This window comes from Pectinophora gossypiella, chromosome 5 (genome assembly GCF_024362695.1).
Source record: "Pectinophora gossypiella chromosome 5, ilPecGoss1.1, whole genome shotgun sequence".
Lineage (NCBI taxonomy): Eukaryota > Metazoa > Arthropoda > Insecta > Lepidoptera > Gelechiidae > Pectinophora > Pectinophora gossypiella.
In genome coordinates this window covers 12,110,736-12,127,297 of record NC_065408.1, presented here as the reverse complement: position 1 = coordinate 12,127,297, position 16,562 = coordinate 12,110,736, and the positions used below count along the sequence as shown (strand labels likewise).

The following is a 16,562-nucleotide window of genomic DNA, read 5'->3' as shown; positions in this document are numbered from 1 at the left end:
ATTATTCTATAGTAGTATTTCTTTTGTCCATAATGGATAGTTTAACCCCACATGTTCACAAGTTTTCAACATGTTTCTGCTTTTTCTTAACATAAAAGTAATGTATTAAACTCTTACCCCGTAGCTACTGTTCCTTTGTGAATGATTTCCCCATCTGTTATTGTAGCCTCCTCTCCTAGGACCATTTTGGTTTGGAAATCTGTTATGTGGACCACGATTGGAGTTCCTTCCCTGATTTTGCCATCTGCCACCGGTTGGAGTGCTCTGGTTTAGAGGTATGAAGTCATCAGACATATTTGTCACTTCAAATATGAGACGTACTACTTAAATATATTTAATTCCAGGATCAAAATTTACACAAACACCGAACAAGTAAACAAAACATGAAGTTGATGAAGTACTAGCACTAACTGAGTGGTTGACTTGACTGGAACTCGATTTAGACTCGCAATAAAGTTTTTGACAGCTAGAGTGAAACAACGTTATACAAAACACAATACAGGATTGTCTATCTCTTTCTTTGAACAAAGTGACATTTGTTCTTATGGTACCAGTTTTGTCATTTTTACCGACTTCAAAAAAGGAGGAGGTTCTCAATTCGACCGTATTTTTTTTTTTTTTTTTTTTTTTTTTTTTATGTTTGTTCGGGCATATCTTCGTCGTATATGAACCGATTTTGATAATTCTTTTTTTGTTTGAAAGGAGATATACCCAAGGGGGTCCCATGTCAAGGAAGTCAGGATCTGATGATGGAAGACCAGAGAAATCGAGGGGAATTTTCAAAAATCGTAGGAGCGACTAGTGCGTTTGTAAAGTCATATTGATCGGATCGATCTTTAGGCTTCGGGAAAACTTCCCGACCTCCGAAAACTGGTCAGCATCAGGGAGATACCCTATGGCCTGGCAAAACTATACAACCTGGAGCAATTTTTCTTTCACGAAACGTATTTAAATCTTGATCAAATCCAATCGCCGGTGCAAAAAAACAAAATGGCGGAAAAAAAAGATGGCCGCCATACAAAATTTTGTCGATTTTGGAAGAAGCCCGTTTGGGTAAAAATAATGTATGGGGCGCTTACTCAAAACGTCATGTAGAGTACGGAAATACTTTCTGGTCACCAAAAACTGCTCCGCATCAGAGAGATACTCTACGGCCTGGCAAAACTATCGCACGTGAACCAATATTTCTTTCAGAGCACTTATTTAAATCTTGGTCAAATTCCATAGCGCGTAAAAAAAAAACAAAATGGCGGAAAAACAAGATGGCCGCCATACACAATTTTGTTTTTTCAGAAAATGTCTCGGGATATAAAATATATATCGGGGTTGTGATCGGATCGTCATGTTAAGTATGGAAATACTTCCCGATTTTCGAAAACTGCTCCGCATCAGGGTGACACCCTACGGCCTGGCGAAACTATCACACCTGAACCAATTTTTCTTTCACAAAACCTATTTAAATCTTGGTCGAATTTAATGGCCGGTGAAAAAAAAACAAAATGGCGAAAAACCAAGATGGCCGCCATACAAAATTTTGTTTTTCCAGAAAATGTCTTGGGGGTAAAAATGATGTATAGGGGTGTGATCGGAACGTCATCTTTGAAAACTGCTCCCAATCAGGGAGACATCCTACGGCCTGGCAAACCTATTGCACCTGGATTTTGTTTGTTTCCACGACACCCATTTAAATCTTGGTCAAATTCTGTCGCCGGTGAAAAAAAACAAAATGGCGGAAAAACAAGATGGCCGCCATACGAAGAGGGACAGTTTCGAATAAAATACGCGAAATCTACTGTATCTACAGGGTGTAACGGAACGGGGGTATCAACCCGAAGTGTGCCTACTCTGTCACTATCTACAAATCACATGCGAGAGTATTGGCCGCCTAAATTCATATTTGCATTAGTTATGAGCAATTGAATTCCAGGTCTTCATGTAATAAATTCAAATTTGCACAACACTACGTAGCAATCAGCTGTTCAAGGTATTTAACTTTTGAGTGAACAGCTACCACCTCTTTTATTTATGCCTGCCCTAGTAAAGGGTAAACGTGCCAGTGATGGCCATATTAATCAATATTTTTTAAATTGTTTTGTTTCATCCTTGTGAGGCCAAGATTTCCAGACACAATAGTTAAAAAAACAATGGGCATTGGTCCCGGTTACTGCTTACTGATGTAATAAGTAGTCGTTACATGAGCCATGTCAGGGGCATTTGGCGGCTCAATAATAACCCTCGCACCAGGATTGACGAGGTTGGTTATCCACCTCACAACCAATAGGATAGAACAAGATGTGAACATACATAAATCACGGCTTTATCCCTAATGGACCAGACAGAGCTACAAGTAATTACACATATCTAATATCACACTTACTGCGCTACTGAGATGGGCAGAGTCACTTTGTTGTACAAGTTTTGTCCAAAAATGTAGTCGATTACCTACATTAATAGTTGATAAAGAAATGTACTTTACAATGCATCTCGTCTCCTTGTGTAGTATGCTTTATTTTATGATTACGTAATATCAGGCTCCCTTAACACCGTCATCCAGGTCAAATGGGCATCACACTAGCGGCGAATGCGTTCATGGCTAGCTAGGTACGGGACAGTTTCATTAGAATACTTTCAGAGTTTTGCAGGCCCTAAACAACTACTACTACTCATACACAGTTACCACCAATCACTGACTAAGGTGTGCAAATACTAACACCTCACTTTACAATGGATCAAAGGACACAGTGATTCAAGAGGTAACGACGCGGCGGACGAGTTGGCCAGAAGGGGAACGGGAGGTAACAGCCATCGGTCCGGAACCGATATTGCCGATCTCATTCGGACAGGTCCGCTCGCTGCTACGAACGAGAGCAGCCAACAAACACACCTTTTTTTGACGTGACTTATCGAAGTTTTGCCGCAAATGACATTAACTACTTGGCCGGACAAATGGGGAGCGCTGAAGGCTCTCACCCGGTACAACGTTTAAGACAACAGGCCTGAGGGTGCCCAGTTGGGCGCGAACCTCGGCTCAGGGCGTCGTCTGAGAGGAAAAATATTTGAAAGAATTAAACGACCCTAGTAAGTCGATAGCGATAAGCGCTGATTGAGGGAAGTCGTCGACCACGCCGGCGGTGTCGGTATCGGGGTCCTGAAATGTTTGTTGTCGCGAGCTGATTGGCTGATTCTATGGCTAGAGTAATCGGGTCGTCGGGATCGTATTACATACTTCGGACGCCGATGCTATTCAGTACCGTTCCTAAGCGGGATGTATTCGGAAGCCGCAACTACCAGGGGATTTGGTTGGTGCGGAGCAGAATCAAAAAAACTAATTTGAGCCATTGGGCAATGGTTGGCAGACTTAGGTCAATGTGCAGATTTTCATTGCGATGGAACCACGAACGATTTTGTATTTCCTGTAGACGGTGGATTTGAGAGAGACTCGCGTGAGCGAAAACTACCCCTGCATAGGTCATGATCGGACGGATGCAAGTCGTGTAGATTCCAAAGGGATAATTTACTACGCTTGTTAAGGAGACAATGAACACGGCCCATTACAAACGTGGCGCGATCGCGCACACGTTTGATATGGGCCTTGAAAGTAAGACGTCTATCTAAGACTACGCCGAGATATTTGACTTGCTCCTCCCAAGGGATCGGCTTGCCAGACATCTTGATGACTTAAGTTGACAGCGTGACCGTGACGTATTATAATAGCCCTTTGAAAAGTACACCGCTGCACTTTTCTCCGGGTTTACCTTGATTCTCCATTTGCGAAACTACTTGCCCAAGGCATTGGCGCGTTGGAGAATTCCGGTCATCATAACTCGACCACGGCACGAAGAATAGATGGCTGTATCATCCGCAAATAAAGCTAGTTCGGTATTAGGGTATTTGGGAATGAACAAACACACCAGACTATGAACCACCGTAAATAAATGCAGGCAGGCTAAGTTGGCACTACCCAACATCAATAGTTGTCTCTCCAAAAGAATTATAAATGTGAAGAGGTCTCCACTAATACAGGTAACAGCTGCAGGTAGCAGGTGTAGCTGTGTGGTCACGGTGATATCAACAAACATCTGTTTACACTAGGTGTCACCGACAAGCCCCTGTGCAGAACCTGCATGGACGAGACAGCGGCCCATGTGCTACTGGAGTGTGAAGGAGCCGCCAACTACCGGGTCCGGCACCTTGGCCAGACGGGGTGCCTCCCTGAGGCGACCGGCAACGTCAGAGGCTTCTTAGAATTCCTTGGGGATTTACAACATAGTAAAAGCAAAATAAATTTCTCAAGTACCGTTGTGACTGCCTACCCCTTAGTGATACGGGCGTGATATTATGTTAGTATGTTCTGATTACTTATGGCTCTGCCCACCCCATTAGGGATACGAGCAGCTGCAAGTGATTGTGTATCTTATTAACGAGACATTAATGTTACGTTTACAACATAGTAAAGACAAAATCAATTTCTCAAGTAAAGTACCTACCTAACATAACTTTACTTTTACTATGACATGGTAAAAGTAATCTTAAAATAAGTACTTTCGTACAATACAATAATACTTTATTGCGTACAAGGAATTAAAAACACATAACAGTATTTTTTTAAATCTTTCTATCGTGTGGGTTGTGAGGTGGATTACCAACCTCATCAACCCTGGTGTCAGGGTAACTATTGAGCCGCCAGAGGCCCCTGACATGACTCATGTAATAACTACTTTCTTACATGAGTAAGTAGTCACCGGGACCAACCGTGCCTTCCGAAGCACGGAATTGCAAATTGCATTGGGACAGTTAATGGGATTTATACCCTGTACCAGGATGCCAGGGCTCGCGAATAGAAAAAGGCACGCTAGTGTTTCAAACTATCGATAGTTCAGTATCGATTATCGATCATAATCATTTTCAACTACGATTTTGATTGGTAGAAATAAAAAAATAGCTTTTCAAAAAATCTAAATCCATGGACTTTTGAGTTATTGAAATTCAGTTTAGACAATCAGCCCACTCAAAATAACCATACTATCGGAGTGTAGCAATACTACTGACTGAGGGCAAAATTATCGATAGTTTGTTATTAATCCGCAACGATACTATCGATTGTATTGCACTTAGGTAATAAAATCGAAAATGTTCCCACTTTCCGAGTTATCAATAGTCTTGCTATCGATCGACTCTCGGTCGGGATAGATTATCGATAGACATTTTTTGATCGGCAAGCCCTAGTGCACCCGAAATTCAAAATGGCGGTGCTGTTAAGGGGAAGTTATCATTAACCATGATAAAAAATATTTTTTTTTTTTTGTATTTTTTTTCCTTCCTAAATTGTAGTCGTGTATTATCCAACAGTGAACAATAACATCACGCCTTTTTCCCATTGGAGTAGGCAGAGACTGCGGAATTTCACTTACCACTACACGCTCGTATCGCTACATGCCCGTACCAAACATACATACATAATATCACGCCTTTATCTCTTATGGGGCAGACAGAGCCACAAGTAATCATAACATAGGTACATAAATAATTATCATGCTCGTACCGCTAATGGGATGTTCTTGTGACTCTGCCCACCCCATTAGGGATACGGGCAGAGTGATAGTATGTCTTATTATTGACAGATTAATTTCGCCTTCTGCTATTGCGCGGGATATTTGCGAAGAAACGTGGCAATTCTGTGTTAGTGCCAGAGTGTGAGCGCGGGTGATCCTTATTAGATAAACGACTTTTTTACTTTTCTAGGTTCAAAGTAAAATACGTACCTACTTTCATAAAATACAATACATTCATTCATTCATTCAAACAATACCATAAAAATATTTTATTGCGCACAAAGAAATAACACACCCTTAAGTACCAGGATACTAGCATTCCAAAAGAGATAGAAACATGCACACGAAAGTAAACTGTCAAATTATTTGTCAGTGCTTGTTTACTATCTGTGGAGTGAAGTTCGAAATTTGGATTTGTTGTGATAACTGTGATCAGTGATAGTTCGAGGTGTCTTTGAGTAATGTAGGTTATTATGAAATGATGATGTGTGTGGGTGCCGGCGATGGCAACTTAAGTGAAGCACGGAACTTGTATCAGCGATTCATAGAAGGTAGACCAGCTGATGAAGCCAGGCAACTGCCTTCACTGCATTGCTTCAGGAAAATGGTCAATCGCCTACTGCATTTAACGGGCTCTTTCCACGCGTCATCCGAGACTGGCCGCTCGGCGACCCGTGATCCGGAGTTTGAAGAAGCCGTACTAGCCGTGCAGCCAACCCAAGGACTACCACGCGAACCTTACCACATGCAACGTACGCCCGAGCTAATTCCTGCTGATTATTTACCTCGTGTGGCATTCTGAGAATGGTACCGAGTTCAAGTGGAAAGCTCACCAGACTTTGCTTCGAAAGTGTTGTGGACAGATGAAGCGGCAGGTCTGTGCATCGAACGGGGATGACGACATTTCGAACCTTTCTTGTAAAACGTAAGTCTAATTATTAATTACCTACCTACTTACCCACACTTTCACACTTTTTTTCCTATTTACTATTAAATTAAATACCTTACCTAAACAAGTAGGTAATTTTAACTTATTTTACACGTCATAAAATAATGTGAGAATAGTTGTCAAAGCAAAATGACTCCAATTATTAGATGCTTTAGTGTCATTCTTGTTTGTTACAGTCGCCGACGTGCCGCCGACTCGGATTGTTCCAATCGGCCGCCGACTCCTTTTGACGTTGCCGCCAAAGCCGCCGCCCGCTCGAATTTCGTACCTATCGCGGCCGTGCGAGCGCCGCGAGTACCAGGCGACCAGGACGCGCTAGGAGATTTGTGTAGTGCCAATATTTGAGTGGATTAAGAACAGTGACCTCAATAGTGCTGTGCCGTGTTTTTTACATGCTGGAAATATTAAAATATTTTTTTAACTGAAATTGAAAAAAATATCAAAAGTGTTTTTTTTTAATTGAAATTTTGCAGATAAGATCTACATAAGGTATAGTTTTGTCCCCTTTCGGCTTGATACCCCCCTTCCGTTACACCCTGTATATGTATGCGTGAGTGTGTATGATAGCAGCTTCCACTGACAACCACATGTGTGTATGTGTATGTGTGTGTGTGTGCGTGTGTGTGCGCGCGTGTGTGTGTGTATGTGTGTGTGTGTGTGTGTGTGTGTGTGTGTGTGTGCGTGTGTCTGTGTGTGTGCGTGTGTCTGTGTGTGTGCGTGTGTACGTGCGCTTGTGCTCGTGTGCGTTAGCGCGTGTGTGAGTGTGTGTGTGTAAACATGTTCATCAATAATAATTGTGATCACTACTAATCATATATTATTATATATCAATATAAATCAGAAAATCTGTCTGTCTGCATCCTTGCTCGGTCTAACCATCACTTAAAATCGTAAAATAAAATAAAATTTTTAACAAAAAAAAACCGACTTCAAACGCAAAACTAAAAAGCAATAAATAAATTCACTTCGCACAAAGTAATTAGTACGTATTTTCAATTAGTTAATTATTTTATAATTCTGAAGTCGGTGCCAAGTAAATAGCACTAACTGAGTGGTTGACTTGACTGGAACTCGATTTAGACTCGCAATAAAGTTTTTGACAGCTAGAGTGAAACAACGTTATACAAAACACAATACAGGATTGTCTATCTCTTTCTTTGAACAAAGTGACATTTGTTCTTATGGTACCAGTTTTGTCATTTTGTATTTCATAGCCAAGATAGACGAGTATTATGAAAATAGGATCCTATCAATCATAGTATTTTGTCATAAAGGTAACAGCGCCATCTGTGTTTAGTAGTATTTACTATATACCTTAAATTTACATCACCCTATAATGAATATTAAAATAAAGTAAGTAAATCTTTATTTCCTCTACAAAACACATGAATACATAAATACATACAAAAATACCATATTTGTAGAGGCTGGAGCCTAAACTAAGATACCCTGTGTTTTAGTACTCCAGGCCTCCACCGCCAGAAAGTAATGGTCAAGAAAAAAAAATATATAAAAAAAATAAAAGTAATAGTTAACTTTAATTAAATATAGTCTAAATCATAAAACATTTCTTAAAAATAAAATATGAAATCTATAAAACCTTGTGTGTGTGTGTGCATGTCACTTCTATTTAATTATGTCTAATAGATACTTTCGTCATAATTAAAATTCAATAGCCAAACCGCTACTGATTTTTTACATTGGTAAATTAATGGTTAAAACTTTACATTCTTCATAGAGTTTAGACGTTGGGTACAAGAAGGGTCGAAAGGTTGAAACCTCTAATATCGCACGTTGAGCTACCTCTAGCTTTTTTTTTATTAACAATAACTATTTGTTAGATGATTCTAGGGTACATAATATAAAATGAGCTTTATTTGTAAAATGTATTGATTTTCTTTCTCTTTATATTTAATTAGCATTACACGTTTTCCAATGCAGAAGACTTTTGAAGAGCACTGTGAGGCAAATATGTTTTTTTTATTTTTTTGATGGCGATATATCGAATAAGGAGAAGATTGATAAAAAGTAACGACAAGAATGGAAATCAGAATTGAACTTAATTAATATAATGTAAGAATTTTCAGTATCATGTGTTACAATTATTTCAGTAAGGTAAGTCAATATTTTTATAATTTAGGATACGAAACATAGATGGCAGTAGCAGTTTTAAATTAGTTACTCTGCAATAGCCATGGCTTTTTTGTATTGTTTTATAACTTTAGTCTATGGTCCGGCTTGACAATCAATCAACTGGTTATATTTTTTATTCAGTGTTGTTTTGTTGTTTTTATTGCAAATAACAAATACGTTTATGATGATTCAGTGAGTGAAATCTGTGAGGAATCCAAAACTGGCGACGCGAAGGCCCAAGGATGTGGGTGCCGTCGAAAACTCCTAAACTCGCCGTCGGTAAGTTTGACGTTTTCCAATCGCCGCGATACATCCTGCCCAAGAACAGCGGAAATGTAATTACATGATGTGAATTCTAAATAAATCTGTAGATATCGAGTTGCCCTCATGTAAATGTACATGAGGCCCAGGCCTTCCGTTGCGTGGGTTTAAATTTGCATAATACCTAAATAATCGAATTTATTCTTTTGCTATAGGTAGAAACTTTGCATTTTTTAATATTTTGAACAATGAAATATAATTATCATCACGAGACGCCGAATATGGCCTTGTTTATTTACATTGACTAATTTTAAAATGCCATTTTCACTGCTTTATGTTTACCCTATTGTGGTCATAACTAAGTAAAGGAAAACTTCACTTTCCTTCAGATTTTCCTTTCTTTACCTGTCGTCAGTAGTCACAGCTACCTACTTTACATGTAGTTTAGTAGATATGTAAAATGAAAGTAACAAAATGTGATTATTAAGTAAGAAGATTGATAAACATTGCATAGAATACAGTTAGATCTGATAAGAAATTAGGTAAATATTTACTTTTCCATAATTTCTATTGTATGAATAGTATGGACTTGTGTCTAACTTATGGAATTACTAAAACACTACTACCAATACACTACCACCACTAATACTTAAGGCCAAGCATGGCACCTTTACTGCCGCAATAAATAAATTGTATATTTAGGTTGTATTTTGTAATGATTATCATGTCTAATTAGGTAGGTACTTTAATGTGATGATCATAAGACAATGTGTCCTAATCTAATCAGTACCTGTTTTAATTAAAGGAAGTTTTTACTGCCAAAAGGTCATGCCTCAAGCATTGCCATACTCCTAGTATGATTAGGACATTTTCTAGTATAAGACTAGCATCTATACATAGAGATAGGCTTATAAAAAAATTAATGATATTTTTTATGCTAATGCAGGCAGATATATGTCAAGGTGGAGAAACTTTATATTTGGAACAGCATTTGCTAAGAATAACACTATCCTTGTAAGGCGGAGGTTTCCAGACACAACAGATAAACATCAGGGTTTGGATTCTAAAAGGAGATTTGGTCTTACAACTTTAATGCCGTCTCCTTGACCTCAAAGTAAATGACAAAGCATTAAAATACAAGGATAAAATTTCTGAATGAACTGTGTTTACTTCAGGTTTAAAATTACATACCTACTTTTATTTTGCTACTGTCTCTATGTACCTATTCCAATGCAATAAAGTTGTTAAGTTGGCAATAGTTATAATATGCAATTTATTGTGCTGAAGGTTTTATGTTGACTTTTGTCAAGTAAAAAATAAGGTCAACCTGTTTGAAGTGCAATGACAACATATTTTTTTAAGCAAAGAATAAAAAAAAATATTATGTTTAAGTGCTTTACTTTACAAGTACAAGTAAATACTGTACTATGTAAAGGTAACTAGTTGAAATAAAATAAAGTATATTATTAAAACAATTGTTAAAATACACAGAATTTATAAGTAAAATATTTATGTAATAAAAACATGATCCGTAAACATAGATAATGGGCACTTGGACTTGTGTTTGGAGGTCAAAAGGTTAAGTAAAGTGGCCTCTTAAAGTCACTCATCTATAATGGTGGTGAGCCAATTCAATGGAGGTATCTTATTACCTGTGATAATATGTAGTGTGACACATTTTCGGTGTTGTATAGTTGCAACAGTTATAAATACACACAAAATTGCAATATATTGCGGATATTCCAATTTACTTAATAGGATTTGGACAGAGCTTTTCTGAATGATACTAAAAATGTAAAAGAAAATGTACATGCCTATACAGGGTGTTAGTGACATCGTAACGTAAACTTTGAGGGATGATTCAGACCATGATTCTGAATTGATATCAAGTGGAATTTTCCGTCGCAAAAGTATGGATAGGAAAATAATTAGAAAAAAACACAAAAAAAAACATGAATTTTTTGACAAGAAATCAAGAATCATGGTCTGAATCATCCCTCAAAGTTTTCGTTACGATGTCACTAACACCCTGTATAACATACTTACGCCTGTTCCCCACCTGAGTAAAATAACATACATAATCTTCTTAATATAACGTCATGTTGCTGGTCACAGGCCTCCCCTCAATCAAACAGATAAAGTATGTAGAGGAGGGAGTAATGCTGTACCATGCTGTTCCACTGCGGGCTGGTGGAGGTGTTATAGCCGAGACCAATTGCTTAACATGGCCTCTGAAACACAGAATCATCTTACTTTTTTGGACAATCCGTTTATTAAATACTGCAAAATCCCAAAATAAATACATTATTATTATTAGAATGTGAGTTAGTGCGCACTACAATATTTGATTATTGTGGCAGATCCAGAATCTATTTCAGTTGATAAAACTAAATTTATAATTATGACCCAATTTTAATATCATATCAAATGCATAGATTGTTGGAATCCTCACATGGTAATAATGAAGCAACACTTGTTTTTAGCTTTTAATTCGACCGCAAGATGGCGCGGTTTGTACTTGTGACTCCAACTCTCAAAATATAAATTAAAATGTGAATTATAAATACAGCCAAATTAAACTTTTATGTGCAATGTCATTGAATTCATAGGACATAGATCATACATAGAAACTACAAAGAAACCTTAATTTATGCAAGTATATACTTTTCTTTCAGCCGTTTTTAACTGGAAGGGAGATGTCCGATCAGGACTACCTCTGGAAATTGGCGAGACTGTTCAAATATTGGAGGAAAATGGAGGTCAATACTCATTGCTTTTTATATATTAAGAAACTCAATTTACAAGGTTTTGTTACAATACTTGTTAAGTAAAATATAAAGTTCTCCTAAGAATAGTATTTTTACTTTTTTTTTACAAATATGAACAGCAGCATTAATTGAAAATGACTTAATAAAAAGTGTAGTTTAAAATTCAATAGTTTTAGAGACCAAAATTTTACCACAATTCGATTATAATTTAAGTGTTAATTATTTGATGATTATTCTGTGTGTCTTTTTATAATAAATAAATTATTTTATTAGGGTTCCAAACCTCAATAGGAAAAACTGAACCCTTATAGGATCACTTTTGTCTCATTCGGAAGACTCATTCTCTTCCTTACATTTCCAGGCTGGTACCGAGGCTTTAGCAGCAAGAATAGGTCAGCGTGGGGCATATTCCCTGCGGCTGTCATCTCCATTAGACCTTGCACCATCAAGGGAACCGGAGCCACGGCTATATGCGAGCTGAAAGACGACCCTTTGGTGCGCGAGATCGCTTGTGTGCTGAGAGAATGGGCGCGACTGTGGAAGAAACTATACGTGGTATGTGTTTGAATTTATCTTGTGTTGTGTTTTTTAGAGTTCCGAACCTTAAAAGGCAAACGGAACCCTTATGTGGTCAGTTTATCGTCCGTCCGTCTGTCTGATACGCATGGAGGTACCTATCAAGTTAATATTAACATCTAATACCTACTTATGTCTGCGGTTTCTAAATCAATGCGATCCTAAGATACGCCTATAGTTTGCCTTTTTTTACAATTCGTAGGGGCATTAGAAACATGTTTTTGCATACTTATTTGCAGTTAGTAAACTAATCGCGACCTATGTCGATATATGGAGACAATAATTTTTCAACGGCAAAGTTACAGCGTTACTTAGATTATCTTTGATAATTTGGGGCAGTTTGTATGGAACCTTCGGTGCGCGAGTGGCGCTTGCGCAGATCCGCAAATCGGCGGAAAAGATGTTGAAATTAACGAAGATATTACAGTCATATTCTTGAAAAGTATTTAGTCTAATTACGTCGAGACAAAAGCCATAATCCTGTTGTGTTAAAATACAATGTCATTTTTCTTAGAAATTGAGCTAAGTACACATGAGCTAATTAGCATTTCTAATCACCTCGTTGCAATGAGTATTTGAGCTTTGTTCTCTCCGTCTCGTGTCATATGAGTCAGGCATTGTTTGTCATATCATATCTCATTTTACTCGCTTAAACTTCTGTTTATGATTTATTAGAATTATTAATTATGATTATGACACGTGCCTAATTGCTAATTTGTTTACATCATATCGTTACTTTGTAGCGATGCAAATAAGGCGAAAGTTTTGGTGTTGGAAAGAGAAGAGATTGAGATGTTTGTTTCCTTTTGGTGGTAGTCTGGAAGAAATTGCTCTAGAGCAAATTGTACTGTATTGTTGTCTGATTGTTGAAATTTAGTTCTGTCCAATAAAGTTCATTTGATTTGAGATTGTGGCTGAATGTAGAATTACGATTGGGAATGAAAAGGTTGATCAAGAATTAGTGTATTTGAGCACTATGTTTACAACGGATGGTAAATGTGATGAATAATAAAAGAGAGTAAAATTGAGTGATTCAGTAAATGAGGCAAATGCAAAGATTCGGGGATGGTAGAATATTTAAATTAAAATTTTGTTTTGTCACTACTAACATAGTTTTTAAGTTTTTGTAATACTAACAAATATGGGCATCTGTCTGAAATATTTTTTTTTTTTTTTATTATTTATTTTTTACAACGCAGCACTTGTCCCTACTCTGAAGTACGGTAGTGAATGTTGAGTATGGTAGAAGAAGCATGAGATTGGGCTTAATTACGTATAGGCGCGGGTGCGGGGCAGCTCCAACAGTCTGTTGGCGGCAGTGGCGGGGAGTGTGGAAATATCCTGTCTTACGCCACTGGACAAAAATGCATGGGGCAACATATGCTGTAAATTGTAAATAGAATAGATACTAAGTTTCTTGCTAACATAGTTTTTAAGTTTTTTGACACTAACACGATATGGATTTTGGTCCGAAATAAAAGTTATTATTATTATTATTAATGCCGTAGAAATGAGGTCGTTGCGTAGCGTCTGCGGTGTTAAATTGAGTAATAGAGTTAGAAACAGTGTGATAAGAGAGAGATGTGGTGGAATAGACGATATAGTGACCGAGATTGAGAAGGGAATGTTAAGTTGGTTTGGGCACGCAGAGTAAATGAAGGATAATAGGTTTTCTGTCATAATAACTAAACTTAACGTCCTAAATGCTTTCCGTATCTCTGAAACTAATAAAGATAATATACCGACCAGATGTAAGTACGTAGTCGTTACATGAGCCCTGTCAGTGGCCTATGGCGGCTCAATAATAACCCTGACACCAGGGTTGATGGAGTTGGTAATCCACCCACACAACCCACACGATAGAAGAAGACCGATCAGATGAAATGATTAGGTGAGATGGTGTTGGGGCTGAAGGCAAGAGGGAAAACACTGCCCTATTTTTCCCTAAAAAGTAGCACGGAGAATGCTACACCGAGTAGAACGTGGATTAGTGTGGTGTGTGATCGATCAGATGGCTCGACGCAGCTTACTTTACTGAATCTGATGGTATCATTAGTTCAAAAACAACCAAATGTCACTTAACGGCCCTTTTCCGTAGGAGGAAAGTGAGGCTGTTAATTGGTTGCGCACCCTGGATACATATTTGTAAAGCCTGGTGTGGCTAACGCCATACGAGTAGATAACTATCAATTTCAGACGAGACCTCCCGCTTTGGATGGAGTACCTATGTTCTTTACCTTCTCTTATTATAAGGATTATCAGTGTACTATTTTATAATACTGTATTTTGTGTACTGTCTGTTTTCTTTGCAAATAAATAAATATATGTATGTTTGTACTATAAAATAAATAGTTTATTACATATTGCACATATTGAGCATATTGGGCTGACAAATTATAAATCACGTTGTTCGATTTGTCATCGACACGAAAGAAGAAAAATACATACATATTTTTAAGATTTAAAGAAAGAAATATTTATTATTTTCGGACACAACTGATAAAGACAGAGAGGTACATTTAACACAGGACAGAAATCACACTTTCATTCAATGTCTACTCAATTTGATTTCTAATTGATTTCGTTGCATATGTACTCAACTTTCATTATTTATCAATTATACACTCGTACCGTATAATCTTCAATGATTTTTACCTCACCAGCCATATCTTTTATTATTTAAATACCATATTTCATTCATTCTGGAGAGGAAATGGATTCGCGTGTTAGTCATACAGATACAGGTATTGTACAAATAGGTACTTCCGTTCACGAGCTTACCTAACTTGTGAGTCAGCTTTGCGAATTAGACACCTGTGTATGTGAAATATTGCCATAAGGGACCTTGGACTTGGAGTAAATTGGCAACGTTTTATGCAATAATATTGTTAAAATATAGTAAGTATAATAAATACAAGTTGTATCGCTGACTAATAATTAAGTATGTTGTCCTGTCTACCAGTTGCAGTGCCCTTACCGGGTCCATGTTGATACGATAATACTTCTGTATTTTTATAACACCACAATTTGTACGAACACATGGTGCAATACAACATTTCTATTTCTATTTCCAATACGTTATTCGAGGTTGACCGATAGAATGAGGGTTTCTAGCACATTTGAATGCAAAATTATCCTTGATTTATTAGTTCCTATTATTCCTAGACTTATTCCATTCCGTCACCGTCTGGGACGCATTGGGTTTCTTCTTCTTTCCCTAGCATTATCCCGTTTTTCACAGGGTCCGCTTACCTAACCTGAAGATTTGACAGGTCCGATTTTTTACAGAAGGCTACTGCCTGTTTCCAACCCGCGAAGGGAAAACCTGCCCAATACATATTAGGTCACATACCTCCGAAAATGCATTTCTCGGGAATGTAGGTTTCCTCGCGATGTTTTTCTTCACCGCTGAGCACGTGATAATAATTTATGATCCAAACATTAATTCGAAAGTTATACGGCAATCATTGGTTTAGGCCTGTTCTAGATTCCCTTCTTCAAAGTGAGAGGCAAGCGTGTCACCAACTCTGCTACCACGTTTACGTGTTTTTATCGCTGGGAAATCCTAGCTGTTCGTCTCAGCCGGCGGGGGCGTATTGAAGTCGCATTTCGACATAAGCTGCTAGATTAATGACAATAGGCTCGCCCCTATTGCGTGGGACTTAAACGTAGTTGGCGAGGTGTGTGACGTATATACTATATATCTCTGCATACCCTTTGATGCTATATAATGTAGATTACATATCCACGTATTATTCCAGGAACGTGAAACCTACCGGTTCAGCGCAGTGGCGAAGGTTATGCGCGAGCTGCTCAGCGGTCGCAGGGCGTTGCTAGCTGGCACCCTTACCCAGGACCAGACTCGCGCGTTGAGATTGAAGCTCGTCGCCAAACTCGACTGGGGCAATCGGTGAGTGGTTCATTTTCATTCACGTTCCATTTTCGTAAGCGATATCGTAACCGCTTTCCACCAAAGCGGAGAGTACAGTAGGCGAGTATAGACGTGCCCTCCAAAGTCGTAATTATCTTACGTTTTGGACAATCGGATGATTTCAAAATGATTTTATACTATAGATATAGCCACTGGGAATCAAACCCAGGACCGTATGCCGACGCTCCGTTCAGTCAAGTGGACGTGCTGCTTTAAAAGACTGACAGCTTAGTATAAAACGCATTAGGTTATCGTCAACCAAGCACAAACTAACGCAGCTACAAACCAGCATACATAGGTACTCCAGTTGATAAAGGAGCCTGCTTTGGGTCCTTACGCGCTTTTACTTTTACTTCTGGATGTAGTAGAATTTTACACATAGATCACACGTA

At 38.2% G+C, this 16,562-nt stretch overlaps 1 protein-coding gene across 1 annotated transcript in view; it reads left to right on the top strand.

Annotated features, from left to right (window-relative positions):
* Positions 1–8,726: 8,726 nt before the first annotated feature.
* The window catches only part of LOC126367003 (dedicator of cytokinesis protein 3), a 69,974-nt gene continuing 62,138 nt past the window's right edge, over positions 8,727–16,562 (top strand). The window contains exons 1-4 of the mRNA XM_050010352.1: positions 8,727–8,913; positions 11,571–11,654; positions 12,025–12,218; positions 16,001–16,149. Coding sequence (XP_049866309.1) covers positions 8,877–8,913; positions 11,571–11,654; positions 12,025–12,218; positions 16,001–16,149 — 464 coding nt within the window. The 5' untranslated portion in view covers positions 8,727–8,876. The remainder of the gene's footprint in view (positions 8,914–11,570; positions 11,655–12,024; positions 12,219–16,000; positions 16,150–16,562) is intronic.